Source organism: Sceloporus occidentalis, unplaced genomic scaffold (assembly GCF_023333645.1).
Source record: "Sceloporus occidentalis isolate IW3139 unplaced genomic scaffold, rSceOcc1.0.p SCAF_1, whole genome shotgun sequence".
Classification (NCBI taxonomy): domain Eukaryota; kingdom Metazoa; phylum Chordata; class Lepidosauria; order Squamata; family Phrynosomatidae; genus Sceloporus; species Sceloporus occidentalis.
The window spans coordinates 295890730-295907830 of record NW_028316981.1 but is presented as its reverse complement, the minus strand read 5'-3'; the positions used below and the strand labels follow the sequence as shown (position 1 = coordinate 295907830).

The following is a 17101-nucleotide window of genomic DNA, read 5'->3' as shown; positions in this document are numbered from 1 at the left end:
CCTTCCTTAACTCCTAATGCTACTTTCAATTTGCCACCAGGTTTAAAGCAATTTATCTAATGCTCAAGCACATGTTTTAATAGCTGGTTTCTATTTAGTCTCCTTTTCTGTTTTTATATCCCTGCTTTATTTTTACTGTTATGTTGTCTAACTTTTTCTTGTGCTGTATCTGTAGCATGTTTTCAAAACTCGATTATAGTACTTTAATAGTAATTATGACAAAAGACACATTGAAATACTTTTAATAAGCAAAATAGTTAAGTATTTAGGGGGGAAATTAAGAATAAAATGAGACCTTATTGAACTAGCCTTTTATTTATGAAAAGTGATCTATAGATACAAGTCTTCAGGATCCTATAATGCCTGGTCAAAGTATTCACTGCATCCACACCCCTTCGATCTTTCCATATTTTGCTCCATTACAACCTGAGTTTAACTGACACTGTTACCATTTGATGGACACAAGATATTCAACACTGTGAAGGTGCAAAATATTTTCACTGTGACGCAAAGTTAAACAGCAAAAATAGACACTTCTTGCTACACCATGAAATTCCAGTTCAGTTACAAGTTGTAATGCAAGAAAATATGGAAAAGTCAAAAGGGGCGAATATTTCTTCAAGACCCAAATATTTATTCAAATATCAGCTAGTTCTCATGTTACACTTTGAATGGTCTATCTATCCACAGTTATTATGAGTTCACTGAATTATTTAGGGGCACTAAATATATATTTAATAAAATGTTTATTTCATTCTTTGTTTCACTAGTAATTGTCTCATGTAGGTTATTGCTAGCATTAGCCTCTGAAGAATGCATTTTTTTAAAAAAACCCTAATAATTGCTTAAATAACTTGTACTTACATGTTGAAAATGTCATTTGCTCAGCAGGACAAAGCCATTATAAGAAATAGAAGAGAACTATGAATGAGAAACAGATATTGAGAAGAAAGACACAGAGAAAGCAAAATAATTAATTGAAAGGTGAAACATTTAAAATAGAAGAAAACACAAGAAAGAAAAATGTGACAGAATGATTTTCATAAACCTAATTTTTGATCTTACCTGTACATTATTAGAGGATGAAGAGGAATAAATTCTGCCGGTCCAAATTCTACAGAGCAACCATACGTAACTAAAGTCAGCAATTCACCCAAACAAGTCATTAAGATCAGTGATCCACGTTTTAACATGCAAGCCAAAAAAAGACTATCAGGAGTCCAACTCATGTCAGTAATCCAGTAAGACCTATAATAAAACAAATTATGCCTTCAGGAATCAGTGTAACATTCTAGATAGGATTTTTTAAAAAAAATCTTCTGAAAAATATAGTTTTATATACTGACCTTATAAACTTAGATGGAACTTTGTGATTCTTGCTACCACAGCCTTTCAGACTACCAGAAGCAGTAATAAAATTCATGGTGCTCATAAACAAAATCTGTGATGACTGGGGGGGGGGGGTGTTATGGAACGACAAAAGAACAAATGGTTAAGCTGAATGCAAGCACAGAGACACAAAATACAATGATTTTTTAATGTTTCTCAGCATATTTTTAATTCTCATTATGAATTTGTTAGCACAAATATCCTGGTTGAACGTAAGTGCTGATAATAATAATACAAAATAAACAATTAAATGTACTCTCCTGTTCTCCTTCCTTAAATCTAGTACAGTCCTTTATTAAGACATTGTTGAACACAGCCCTAAAGTGAAACATCTGACTTCACAATGGAGGCTAACTTTCTGCCCTCCCTTCTTCATTCTGTTTGCAGACTGTCCCTCCACCTAACTGCCAGGGTTCACTCTTCCCCCTCCACCCACCATGCCACAGCTCACGCCATTCAGAAATGTGCTCTGGTCTTCTGCATGGCATTTTTCAGATGATGTGCAAGGCTTCCAAGGGATGGAGAAATTAGCCTACAAGAATGCTCTTCTGCCAGCACAATGCTGGCTGTTACCCAGTGTGTTATACAATAACACAGACTTAATTTCCTATTATGCATAACATTTACAGACTCAATTTACTATTATGCTATTACTATTTGTACCTGTAGATCCTTTTGATTTACAGCCACTGCTAACACAAGCCCATCATGTGAAAATGCAATAAGCAAAGCACCTCTTGATTTAATTGATTTACAAGGAGGAGTCAGGCTAGACAGGGAGCATGTCTGTTGTGCCCAGTGTACCTGATATGGAAAAGAACTTTAAAAAAAGAAGAACAGGTAAGTATATAAATAGGTATATAAATAGAAAGATCAGTACTAGATTTCTGTTTTCTGTACTTGTCAACTGAAAACAAGTTTCTTTAAGTCATTGTCATATGTAAACATATCGGGGAACAGAGTCCCACTGATTTCCTATAAGTATACATATGAATGCACTATTAGATACAGAATTTATTGTTTCTATGTTGTTGTTTTACAATTTAATTAACTACCTGTAAAAAAAGAGTATGTTTTTAATGAACTTACTTTGCACTCTTAAAACTGTTCTCTTGCCACTTAATTTCCAGAAATATAAGCATCAATTTTTCTCCAGAATAAAATGCAAAAGAACAACAGCAGGTACTCCCCAGCATCTGCCAACAAATCAACAAATGTTTATTAAATCAGCTTGAATTTATCCATAAACATACAGTGCTTTAAGTCCATGCTGGAGAAGGGCTACAGCACAACTGGTCAGGTCGGCAGGATAAATAATACTCTCGGAGAAGGAAGGAAACTAACTGAAACTAACTGAAAAAGAACTTTGACTCTGCCCACATGGGTTAGTGTATCAATGAAACCCAAACATTGTAGATTACTCCACCTGTCATTCCAAGAATTATTCCTATTTTTCCAACTGGTTGGGGCACTTTATACAGAGCAGGCAGAAGATACACTTTTATGTCTTCTTTTCATTCATTCAAAATTTAACCTTAATACTTTCTGTAGTATAGTAGTGCTAAACATTATGCCATGATCTTTAGATGCTGCATGGGAAAAAGGCATGTAAAGGACCGGATAGATTTATTGCTGCTCCATGCTTCAATCACAATAGCATGTCATCATGAGATTCCCCCCTCCCCAAAGGTTTAGGATGGTTTCCTTATGGAAAATCATTGACGTCCCCTCTGCATCTGAAAGTATCAACTTATCCACAGATAGTGGCATTTTGGCTGCATAGGGAACAGTACTCACAACCTTCACAATTAAAATAGATTATATCAATGAAAAACAATGTATAGGTGATATCAGTTATAGGATGTAACAGAAGTCTTAGCATTAAAATTATTGATTTCAGGTAGCTGACAACAAATATAAAGGGCCTTTCCATAGTGACTAGTACTACAGGATCAACCACAGAAAGATACTATACATTTTATGTAGACCAGCCTTCCCCAAACTGGTGCCACCTTAGACTACTACAAAATCAGGCAGTTATCAGGAATGGTGGAAGTTGTAGTCCAAAACGTCTAGACATTACCAGGCTGACTTAGGGGCAGAGCAGATGAGCAGGAAAAAGCAGCCTGATCCTGCTTTTTCCAAAAGTGGGTTGAACCCATGCTGCCCACTTGGCCCGCTCCCAAAGTGTGTCAAGTTAAGCATGGGCCGACTGCATGGTGTGTCATCCTGCCACAAAACTGGGTAATTTTTTTGTGGCCCATACATGCACACCATCGCACAACACACCACCTAAGCCCTCAAGTACCTCCCACATCCACCCAGATGCCATCCCATTGCATGGCCACCTCTTTGATCGGCCACAGTCACACACACAATGCTCCACCTATACAGGGCATCAGTATAATGATAAAACACAATGATGGAGGCCTCCCCATACATGCCCCCTCCACACCATGCCCCTGTTGAAATTGTCTGGTTTGTGTACACTGTAATTACATCAATTGGAAATGTTACACATTCATTTTTTTCCTTTGCTGCAGCCCCACACTCATGTTGGGACATTTACACGCAGGTGCAAAGCTGTGCATTTTCCGCCTTGAGTCAGACTATCCCAGCTTCTTTTTGCTCAAGTTTTTAGCCCTGGAGTGTGGCTTTGGTCTGGTTTGCAGCTGCTTTTGAGGCACACTTCATCTGAATGCCCCACCTTCAAAGCAACTTGAAATCCTTTTATTTTGCTCATCTGTTTTACCCCATAGAATGTTTACTGAATTTCAGTGAATATCTAGATAAATAAGATTTTATACTTTACCTCATTTTTTATAAAATCAGCATTCACTGCAGTTTCTTTTTCTTCAGTTGATGGTAACATAAGTGATGCGTTGGGAATAATTTGTGACCACTGTCCCATTCCAGAGTTTTTAGGTAGTGTACTTTTACATTCCATGCTTTCCCACAGAAAGACATAGACAGCTGGAGTAGTGAGAAGTGCCTTATTTCCATCATCAGAAACATATAGGTACAATCTCATCGAACTTTCTAGAAAATAATATTTTATAAGAAAGAGCTTTTCAATCTTTACATGATCTGTCTGAAATATTTTGTTAGCATGTTGTTGTTGTTGTGTCTTCAAGTAGTTTCCAACTTATGCTAACCCTGAGGTGAATCTATCATTGGGATTTCCTGACACAATTTGTTCAGAAAGGGGTTGTCTTTGCCTTCCTCTGAGGCTGAGAGAATGTGGCTTATTCAAGGTCAATCAGAAATATTCCCTCACTAAGGTACAGTTCTTTCCCTTACACGGGGGGGATTGGTTCTGGACACACACACACACACATAAGGGGGAAATCGCGCATGCTCGTGCCCCATTGAAAATAAAGGGGCATGTGCACGTGGTGTGTGCCATAGGCGCACACAACATTCATAACATTGTACTGCGGCTTCAGCATATGCTGAAAGGCACGGAAGGGAGGCCCGCATATGGCGCAGGCTCACTGTATAAAAATATGCTAAAGTTCACTTTAACAAGGGTTTTTTTCCTCAAAAGAAAAATACTATTAAGTTTTTTTGAAAGTTACAAATACATACAGTTTTTAATGTATAGTGTTGAAACCACAAGAAAATTAAATGAAAAAAATAAAGTAGTACCTTCTGCTACTTTAACCAACTTTGTAGTTTCCTCAGCTGCTGGGACAGTTCTGAGACTGTCTTGGTCTTTGTGCCACAGAAAGAGCCCTCCTGTTTTAAGTAAACCTGCTAACCAAATTCCTGTTTGAAGAAGAAAAATAGTTTCAAACAGTGCAAAAGCTTACACAAGTACCACAATTCTATTTGTATTTATTCAAAAGTAAGTCCCACTATGTTCAATGTGGATTACTCTAATCAAACCCTTAACTGAAATGCTTGGGACTAGAAGTGGTTTAGATTTTTTTGGATATTGGAATATTTGTATATATTTAATGAAATACTTGAGAGATGGAACCCCAGTCTAAACATGAAATTAATTTATGTTTCATATACACCATATGTACATAGCCTGAAGATAATTTCATACAACATTTTAAATCAGTGGTTCCCAACCTGTGGGTCGGGACCCCTTTCATGGGGGTCGCCTAAGGCCATTGGAAAACACCTATTTAATTACAGTTATGAAGTAGCAATGAAAATAATTTCATGGGTTTGGGTCACCACAACATGACAAACTGTATTAAAGGGTCGTGGCATTAGGAAGATTGGGAACCACTGTTTTAAATAATTTTGAGTATGAAATAAAGTTTGTGTACACTGAACAATGGCCTGTTACAGACTGCCAAAATAAAGCTGCTTTGAGTCTCTTTGGAGGTATGCTGTTTAAATGATGCATGCACCCTAAGAATCCAGAAGCTGCACCAAAGCTGCCCTCCTGTACTTAGGAATGGAGTGTGGCTTTGGCGCGACCTCCGGACTCTTAGGACCCATGCATCATTTAAACAGTATACTTCCAAACAGACCCAAAGCAGCTTTATTTTGGCAGTCTGCAACAGGGCAATGAGTAAGCGAGGGTGTCATTATCTCAGCCACCCATTTTGGATTGTGAAGAATTTCAGATTTTCGAATAAGGGGTATTCATCCTATAAAAAGGTTTCGATCAAGCAAAAGGTTAAATTATACGACTAGAAACCATCAAAGCACTGGCATATTTTTAATTGCAGAAGTACAGTTTCCTGTAATAAATAAAAATTATAATACAATATGTTGGTTTCATACTTAACCGTTACTTGATGTTGTTAAGATGACAACATTTTTCAGCAATGGAGATAACTGGGGAATCTTCTTCTTTGTTTTTCCCGAAACCAGGTTAATTTCATTTATATCTTTATCATCTAAAAGATAAACTGCTTCTTTTTCCTATTAATAAAAAAAAGGAACAGTCTTTTATTCAGGTACCTACTTTCTAATTCTTGCTGAAAACAAATGGCTGAGTAAACACAACCATTGTGCTAGAAGCGAAAAACAAAAACGTAACTGGATATCAATAAAACGCTTGCAACTGGGGCATGGCCAACTGCGATGCAAAGATCTTTCTCTGATCCCATCCTGCTTATTTTCATAAACTAAGCATAATTTATTTTTCCAACTACAACTCGCCCTAAAAGATTTCAAATGAAATAAAAAGGAAAGCAAAGACCTTAAAACAAAGCTTTCATTACATTTTTCCCTCCAAAAGAACAGAAACTTCCTCAGCTGGAGACCACCTTTGAAGAACTAGAAATGGCACCAGCTAATCATATACATATATTTGAATTCCAGGTAACCACACACACACACACGGTAGCCATATATATCATTCTTGTTGTTACTGTTGTTGTTGTGTGTCTCCAAGTCATTTCCAACTTATGGAGACCCTATCATGAGGTTTTCTTGCCAATTTCTTCAGTAAAGACAGGAGGAAAGAACATGAACAATCTTAAGATATGTGGATGACTACATACTACTTGTGGAAAACATCATGGACTTGGAACAATCACTAAGGAAGGCCAAGAAAGAAAGTGCAAAGGCTGAACATAAAGGACACGAAAATAATGACCATCAAAGATCTACACAAATTCAGCCTAGACAAGAGGAAAGTTTAAATAGTTAAAGATTTCCCATACCTTAGATCAGACACTGATCAGAAAGGAGACTACAGTCAAGAAATAAGAATAAGACTGGGAATGGGAAAGACAACAATGAAAGGAGGAGGAGCCTGACCGTGATGCTGGAGCTGGCCAAGTAGAAAATAATTCCCATCATCGCTTCATGTGTGATTTTGCACAACTTGAGAAAGACCCAGGGCAGATTTCTACACAAGACCCACATGTGGTAAGTTCTGAACACTCTAGGAGCACCCATGGTGGGCCGGGATGAACAGGAGGAGGGAGAGGTGGCGCATGAGAGACTAGAGGACTTCTACATTGGCAGGATATGATGCCCCTGGGTGGCAACCAGGCAGCACAGGACCAAACCATTGCCTCTGGATGCCATTAGTTCTCTGTCCATCGGATCACAACAATAAATATGCTGCACCATTCTAACACTATGTGTGGTTGTGTATGTGGGCACGGCCTCTGCTTCATCCATCTCACTCACACAGAACACAGGTGAAAGAGTCCAGGGCATCAGCAGTCAGGACTGCTGGAGACATCTGGTAACAGAAACACTGCATCAAAGGCCAATCAATGTTTCAAAAAACCCTTTCTTTATGTCATATAGAAGTGTCAAATGATTACCTGTCCCAGCCAAGTGATTCGAGGCCATGGCTTTTTTTGCTTGATGCACGTAGAGGCTAGAACTTCTAATTTGATTTCCATGTTCGTTAGCAGGTACAGTAGCCATGAAACTTCTCAAAAAGGAAAACTCTTTGATAAAAGTCCACTAACATGTCTGCAAAAAAAATGTTAGAAGCATTGACCTTTGAGATAAATCAGATATGAGGAATAACTTCTATCATATTCATATCTATGAAAAGTCATTCTCTGAAACGTAAATTGCTAGCTGCCAGACTACTTAAAATTACTAAGGATTCAGCAGCGTTAGTAAGATTCTGGGTTCCACAGGATCCCATTTCAAGTCATTCCTGTGAGATGAGGAGGGAATCAGAGACAAGGCTGAATGAGACCCAGTACAGCTCCAACCAGCTAGTCTGTCAAGTTGGTACAGTGAGAACTAGACTATTATATATCTTCCCCATCTGGATCTAGCCATTGCATTCCAGTGGATACAAATACACAGAACACAGGACCACAGAGCTGGACGGGACATCAAAGGCCATGCAGTTTGATTTACTGCTAGTACGGGAATCAACTGCTAATTCTTCGCCAAGAGGTCCTTAGAACTCAAGGTAAAATATGTTGAAACTGTAAGAGTTAAAAAAAAACAAAAAAGCAAAAAAGGAATATAAATAATCTTTATCTATTCCTGTTAAAAGGTAACAAACAATGGATGTAATATAAAAAATACAGGCAAAATATACAAAACGAGTAAGAGCAGCAATGGCAAGCAAAATAATATAAAATAGCAAATATACGAAACGATAAAAACTTGGATAACACAAAATATAGTGCAAAAGGAAAAAAGGCTGAGAGGGAGTCCTATAAGGAAGTTAGCCTTATAAATGCTCGACAGCTGAATGAGATAATACATATTACTGCTGAAGTCCACTTCCATCTCAGCAGCTCACCATTAATATTCTAAATCTTGTCCATATTCCAGCAAGACAGAAGCTTGGTAGACACCATGCTGGGCCTCCTCATGAACATCCCTCCCAATATGATCTCCTCCACAGCAATTCAGTTTAGCTGGCTCCTTTATAACATCTAGGAATTAATGTGCTCCTTCTCTCAGACTTAGACAATTAGGCCTGTTACAGACTGCCAAAATAAAGCTGCTTCAGGTCTCTTTGGAGGTATGCTATTTAAATGATGCATGGGTCCTAAGAGTCCGGAGGTCATGCCAAAGCCACACTCCATTCCTAAGCACCAGAGTGCAGCTTTTGGTGCAGCTTCCAGATTGTTAGGATGTATGCATCATTTAAATAGCATACCTCCAAAGAGACCCGAAGCAGCTTTATTTTGGCAGTCTGTAACAGGCCATAGATATTCTGCTAGAAAAGGTGGGGAACATCTCATTGATGCACCTGCCCCATGAAATGAAACCAGGCATGTGTTTACCAGATATGAGGACAAGACTTTGGAAGCACCTTTTACCCACAAATCCCCAGATTTGTTTGTGCACATGGCAATCTCAGTATTTTACCATCCACTTCTACAACTGATTTCCAGAAACACACTTTTCTTTTTACTAATCCAGCTATTTCTTAACTCCATGAAATGAACCAAACCTTACCTAAAATGACCTAGATAAACGCAACAGCCTCCCCCAGCCCATATGTGAAGCTGCGGCGTTAACCTGCGAAGTCTTCCTGGAAACAAGATTCTTTGTCTCATTCTCCAGTGGCACTTCCTTGCCTTTCCATGCATGATAAGGAAAGGAAGGGAGAAGGGCCCACAAAGCCTAGAGCTGGTCCTCAGGATGTTTAGGTGCAAAGCTAAAGTCATCATTCTCTAGAGGAGGCGGTGGTGTGCCTGCAAGTTGTTTCCGACTTATGCCGACTCTCACGCCAGTCTACCATGGGGTTTTCTTGGCAAGTTTCTTCAGAGGGGCATTGCCATTGCCATCCTCTGAGGCCGAGAGAGTGTGACTTGCTCAAGGCCACCCAGTGGGTTTCCATGGCCAAGCTAGGATTTGAACCCTGGTCTCCCAGCATACTAATCCAATGCTCAAACCACTACACCAGTGGCTGCCTCCACACTGCAGAAACAATCCAGTTTGACACCACTTTAACTGCCGTAGCTCAAGGATATGGAAGTCTGGGAACTGTAGTTTGTTGTGGCAGCATTAGAGTTCTCTGAAAGAGACAGCGGTTAAATGTCTCACAAAACTAGTTCGCAGAATTCCACAGCCTTGAGCCACCACACTTAAAATGGCAGGAAAAGAGGAGGAGGCTGGAGCAGCAGCAAAAAGCTGCTGCTAAATAAAGGAAACTACAGTCCAAACACACTGCAAGAAATAATCCAGTTTGAGACCTTTTTAACTGCTCTGGCTCAATGCTGGGGAATCCTGGGACATTTATCCTTCTCTGTCAGAGCTCTGGTTCTGCAATAAACTACAATTCCCAAGATTCCCTAGAACTGACCCAGGACAGGAAAAGCAGTCTCAAACTGGATTATTTCTGCAGTGTTTTGGACCTCAGTACTAGGGAATCCTGGGAAATATGGTTTATTGTGGCACCAGAGATTAAGGCTAAATGTTTCACAAACACTATACAGTAGTTCCCAGGATCCCCTGGCATTGAGCCCAGGGCAGCCAAAGCGGTCTCAAAATGGGGACATACTAAAACAAATGACAGCACTTGCCCATAGGGAAACACTGGGGGACACTTGCCATAGAGAGAGACCTTGCAGCTCCTTTGAGACTAAGTGCAAGAAAGACATTGGCAGCATGAGCTTTCGTACACTTCAGTCTACTTCCTCAGATGCATTTGGTGGAGTGGGAGCCAGGGAGAGACATATATATGCCATTGGTCTGTGAGGACAGACTAACACGGCTCTATCTTTGAATCGCCCATAGAGAATCATTGAGGAACATTTGCCCATGGGGAAGCATAAGGAACTACTTGCTCATAGGGAAACAATGGAACATGCTTGCCCACAGGGAATACTTGCCCATAGAGATACATGGGAGAATACTAGCCCATAGGGAAGCATTGGGGAATACTTGCCCATAGAGATACATGGGAGAATACTAGCCCATAGGGAAGCATTGGGGAATACTAGCCCATAGGGAAGCATTGGGGAATACTAGCCCATAGGGAAGCATTGGGGAATACTAGCCCATAGGTAAGCATTGGGGAATACTAGCCCATAGAGATACATGGGAGAATACTAGCCCATAGGGAAGCATTGGGGAATACTAGCCCATAGAGATACATGGGAGAATACTAGCCCATAGGGAAGCATTGGGGAATACTAGCCCTTAGGGAAGCATTGGGGAATACTAGCCCATAGAGATACATGGGAGAATACTAGCCCATAGGGAAGCATTGGGGAATACTTGCCCATAGGGAAGCATTGGGGAATACTAGCCCATAGAGATACATGGGAGAATACTAGCCCATAGGGAAGCATTGGGGAATACTAGCCCATAGGGAAGCATTGGGGAATACTAGCCCATAGAGATACATGGGAGAATACTAGCCCATAGGGAAGCATTGGGGAATACTAGCCCATAGAGATACATGGGAGAATACTAGCCCATAGGGAAGCATTGGGGAATACTTGCCCATAGGGAAGCATTGGGGAATACTAGCCCATAGAGATACATGGGAGAATACTAGCCCATAGGGAAGCATTGGGGAATACTAGCCCATAGAGATACATGGGAGAATACTAGCCCATAGGGAAGCATTGGGGAATACTAGCCCATAGAGATACATGGGAGAATACTAGCCCATAGGGAAGCATTGGGGAATACTTGCCCATAGGGAAACATTGGGGAATTATAGCCCATAGAGATACATGAGAGAATACTAGCCCATAGGGAAGCATTGGGGAATACTAGCCCATAGAGATACATGGGAGAATACTAGCCCATAGGGAAGCATTGGGGAATACTTGCCCATAGGGAAGCATTGGGGAATACTAGCCCATAGAGATACATGGGAGAATACTAGCCCATAGGGAAGCATTGGGGAATACTAGCCCATAGAGATACATGGGAGAATACTAGCCCATAGGGAAGCACTGGGGAATACTAGCCCATAGAGATACATGGGAGAATACTAGCCCATAGGGAAGCATTGGGGAATACTTGCCCATAGGGAAGCATTAGGGAATACTAGCCCATAGAGATACATGGGAGAATACTAGCCCATAGGGAAGCATTGGGGAATACTTGCCCATAGGGAAGCATTGGGGAATACTAGCCCATAGAGATACATGGGAGAATACTAGCCCATAGGGAAGCATTGGGGAATACTAGCCCATAGAGATACATGGGAGAATACTAGCCCATAGGGAAGCATTGGGGAATACTTGCCCATAGGGAAGCATTGGGGAATACTAGCCCATAGAGATACATGGGAGAATACTAGCCCATAGGGAAGCATTGGGGAATACTAGCCCATAGGGAAGCATTGGGGAATACTAGCCCATAGGGAAGCATTGGGGAATACTAGCCCATAGAGATACATGGGAGAATACTAGCCCATAGGGAAGCATTGGGGAATACTAGCCCATAGAGATACATGGGAGAATACTAGCCCATAGGGAAGCACTGGGGAATACTAGCCCATAGAGATACATGGGAGAATACTAGCCCATAGGGAAGCATTGGGGAATACTAGCCCATAGGGAAGCATTGGGGAATACTAGCCCATAGGGAAGCATTGGGGAATACTAGCCCATAGAGATACATGGGAGAATACTAGCCCATAGGGAAGCATTGGGGAATACTAGCCCATAGAGATACATGGGAGAATACTAGCCCATAGGGAAGCATTGGGGAATACTAGCCCATAGGGAAGCATTGGGGAATACTAGCCCATAGAGATACATGGGAGAATACTAGCCCATAGGGAAGCATTGGGGAATACTTGCCCATAGGGAAGCATTGGGGAATACTTGCCCATAGAGATACATGGGAGAATACTAGCCCATAGGGAAGCATTGGGGAATACTAGCCCATAGGGAAGCATTGGGGAATACTTGCCCATAGGGAAGCATTGAGGAATACTTGCCCATAGGGAAGCATTGGGGAATACTTGCCCATAGGGAAGCATTGGGGAATACTTGCCCATAGGGAAGCATTGGGGAATACTAGCCCATAGAGATACATGGGAGAATACTAGCCCATAGGGAAGCATTGGGGAATACTTGCCCATAGGGAAGCATTGGGGAATACTTGCCCATAGGGAAGCATTGGGGAATACTTGCCCATAGGGAAGCATTGGGGAATACTTGCCCATAGGGAAGCATTGGGGAATACTAGCCCATAGAGATACATGGGAGAATACTAGCCCATAGGGAAGCATTGGGGAATACTTGCCCATAGGGAAGCATTGGGGAATACTTGCCCATAGGGAAGCATTGGGGAATACTTGCCCATAGAGATACATGGGAGAATACTAGCCCATAGGGAAGCATTGGGGAATACTAGCCCATAGGGAAGCATTGGGGAATACTAGCCCATAGAGATACATGGGAGAATACTAGCCCATAGGGAAGCATTGGGGAATACTAGCCCATAGGGAAGCATTGGGGAATACTAGCCCATAGGGAAGCATTGGGGAATACTAGCCCATAGAGATACATGGGAGAATACTAGCCCATAGGGAAGCATTGGGGAATACTAGCCCATAGAGATACATGGGAGAATACTAGCCCATAGGGAAGCACTGGGGAATACTAGCCCATAGAGATACATGGGAGAATACTAGCCCATAGGGAAGCATTGGGGAATACTAGCCCATAGGGAAGCATTGGGGAATACTAGCCCATAGGGAAGCATTGGGGAATACTAGCCCATAGAGATACATGGGAGAATACTAGCCCATAGGGAAGCATTGGGGAATACTAGCCCATAGAGATACATGGGAGAATACTAGCCCATAGGGAAGCATTGGGGAATACTAGCCCATAGGGAAGCATTGGGGAATACTAGCCCATAGAGATACATGGGAGAATACTAGCCCATAGGGAAGCATTGGGGAATACTTGCCCATAGGGAAGCATTGGGGAATACTTGCCCATAGAGATACATGGGAGAATACTAGCCCATAGGGAAGCATTGGGGAATACTAGCCCATAGGGAAGCATTGGGGAATACTTGCCCATAGGGAAGCATTGAGGAATACTTGCCCATAGGGAAGCATTGGGGAATACTTGCCCATAGGGAAGCATTGGGGAATACTTGCCCATAGGGAAGCATTGGGGAATACTAGCCCATAGAGATACATGGGAGAATACTAGCCCATAGGGAAGCATTGGGGAATACTTGCCCATAGGGAAGCATTGGGGAATACTTGCCCATAGGGAAGCATTGGGGAATACTTGCCCATAGGGAAGCATTGGGGAATACTAGCCCATAGAGATACATGGGAGAATACTAGCCCATAGGGAAGCATTGGGGAATACTTGCCCATAGGGAAGCATTGGGGAATACTTGCCCATAGGGAAGCATTGGGGAATACTTGCCCATAGAGATACATGGGAGAATACTAGCCCATAGGGAAGCATTGGGGAATACTAGCCCATAGGGAAGCATTGGGGAATACTAGCCCATAGAGATACATGGGAGAATACTAGCCCATAGGGAAGCATTGGGGAATACTAGCCCATAGAGATACATGGGAGAATACTAGCCCATAGGGAAGCACTGGGGAATACTAGCCCATAGAGATACATGGGAGAATACTAGCCCATAGGGAAGCATTGGGGAATACTTGCCCATAGGGAAGCATTGGGGAATACTTGCCCATAGGGAAGCATTGGGGAATACTTGCCCATAGAGATACATGGGAGAATACTAGCCCATAGGGAAGCATTGGGGAATACTAGCCCATAGGGAAGCATTGGGGAATACTAGCCCATAGAGATACATGGGAGAATACTAGCCCATAGGGAAGCATTGGGGAATACTAGCCCATAGAGATACATGGGAGAATACTAGCCCATAGGGAAGCACTGGGGAATACTAGCCCATAGAGATACATGGGAGAATACTAGCCCATAGGGAAGCATTGGGGAATACTTGCCCATAGGGAAGCATTGGGGAATACTTGCCCATAGGGAAGCATTGGGGAATACTTGCCCATAGGGAAGCATTGGGGAATACTTGCCCATAGAGATACATGGGAGAATACTAGCCCATAGGGAAGCATTGGGGAATACTAGCCCATAGGGAAGCATTGGGGAATACTAGCCCATAGAGATACATGGGAGAATACTAGCCCATAGGGAAGCATTGGGGAATACTAGCCCATAGAGATACATGGGAGAATACTAGCCCATAGGGAAGCACTGGGGAATACTAGCCCATAGAGATACATGGGAGAATACTAGCCCATAGGGAAGCATTGGGGAATACTTGCCCATAGGGAAGCATTGGGGAATACTTGCCCATAGGGAAGCATTGGGGAATACTTGCCCATAGAGATACATGGGAGAATACTAGCCCATAGGGAAGCATTGGGGAATACTAGCCCATAGGGAAGCATTGGGGAATACTAGCCCATAGAGATACATGGGAGAATACTAGCCCATAGGGAAGCATTGGGGAATACTAGCCCATAGAGATACATGGGAGAATACTAGCCCATAGGGAAGCATTGGGGAATACTTGCCCATAGGGAAGCATTGGGGAATACTAGCCCATAGAGATACATGGGAGAATACTAGCCCATAGGGAAGCATTGGGGAATACTAGCCCATAGAGATACATGGGAGAATACTAGCCCATAGGGAAGCATTGGGGAATACTAGCCCATAGAGATACATGGGAGAATACTAGCCCATAGGGAAGCATTGGGGAATACTTGCCCATAGGGAAGCATTGGGGAATTATAGCCCATAGAGATACATGAGAGAATACTAGCCCATAGGGAAGCATTGGGGAATACTAGCCCATAGAGATACATGGGAGAATACTAGCCCATAGGGAAGCATTGGGGAATACTAGCCCATAGAGATACATGGGAGAATACTAGCCCATAGGGAAGCATTGGGGAATACTAGCCCATAGAGATACATGGGAGAATACTAGCCCATAGGGAAGCATTGGGGAATACTTGCCCATAGGGAAGCATTGGGGCATACTTGCCCATAGGGAAGCATTGGGGAATACTAGCCCATAGAGATACATGGGAGAATACTAGCCCATAGGGAAGCATTGGGGAATACTAGCCCATAGAGATACATGGGAGAATACTAGCCCATAGGGAAGCATTGGGGAATACTAGCCCATAGGGAAGCATTGGGGAATACTAGCCCATAGAGATACATGGGAGAATACTAGCCCATAGGGAAGCATTGGGGAATACTTGCCCATAGGGAAGCATTGGGGAATACTAGCCCATAGGGAAGCATTGGGGAATACTAGCCCATAGAGATACATGGGAGAATACTAGCCCATAGGGAAGCACTGGGGAATACTAGCCCATAGAGATACATGGGAGAATACTAGCCCATAGGGAAGCATTGGGGAATACTTGCCCATAGGGAAGCATTGGGGAATACTTGCCCATAGGGAAGCATTGGGGAATACTTGCCCATAGAGATACATGGGAGAATACTAGCCCATAGGGAAGCATTGGGGAATACTAGCCCATAGGGAAGCATTGGGGAATACTAGCCCATAGAGATACATGGGAGAATACTAGCCCATAGGGAAGCATTGGGGAATACTAGCCCATAGAGATACATGGGAGAATACTAGCCCATAGGGAAGCATTGGGGAATACTTGCCCATAGGGAAGCATTGGGGAATACTAGCCCATAGAGATACATGGGAGAATACTAACCCATAGGGAAGCATTGGGGAATACTAGCCCATAGAGATACATGGGAGAATACTAGCCCATAGGGAAGCATTGGGGAATACTAGCCCATAGAGATACATGGGAGAATACTAGCCCATAGGGAAGCATTGGGGAATACTAGCCCATAGAGATACATGGGAGAATACTAGCCCATAGGGAAGCATTGGGGAATACTTGCCCATAGGGAAGCATTGGGGCATACTTGCCCATAGGGAAGCATTGGGGAATACTAGCCCATAGAGATACATGGGAGAATACTAGCCCATAGGGAAGCATTGGGGAATACTAGCCCATAGAGATACATGGGAGAATACTAGCCCATAGGGAAGCATTGGGGAATACTAGCCCATAGGGAAGCATTGGGGAATACTAGCCCATAGAGATACATGGGAGAATACTAGCCCATAGGGAAGCATTGGGGAATACTTGCCCATAGGGAAGCATTGGGGAATACTTGCTCATAGGGAAGCATTGGGGAATACTAGCCCATAGAGATACATGGGAGAATACTAGCCCATAGGGAAGCATTGGGGAATACTAGCCCATAGAGATACATGGGAGAATACTAGCCCATAGGGAAGCATTGGGGAATACTAGCCC

General features: G+C 42.4%; 1 protein-coding gene across 1 annotated transcript in view; it reads right to left on the bottom strand.

The window, feature by feature from the left end:
* The window catches only part of CPLANE1 (ciliogenesis and planar polarity effector complex subunit 1), a 99467-nt gene that overhangs the window by 80567 nt on the left and 1799 nt on the right, over window positions 1-17101 (bottom strand). The window contains exons 2-9 of the mRNA XM_089496517.1: window positions 7638-7791; window positions 6141-6276; window positions 5038-5157; window positions 4202-4428; window positions 2479-2585; window positions 2053-2209; window positions 1347-1450; window positions 1066-1248 (exon numbers count right to left, since the gene is read on the bottom strand). Coding sequence (XP_089352643.1) covers window positions 1066-1248; window positions 1347-1450; window positions 2053-2209; window positions 2479-2585; window positions 4202-4428; window positions 5038-5157; window positions 6141-6276; window positions 7638-7718 — 1115 coding nt within the window. The 5' untranslated portion in view covers window positions 7719-7791. The remainder of the gene's footprint in view (window positions 1-1065; window positions 1249-1346; window positions 1451-2052; window positions 2210-2478; window positions 2586-4201; window positions 4429-5037; window positions 5158-6140; window positions 6277-7637; window positions 7792-17101) is intronic.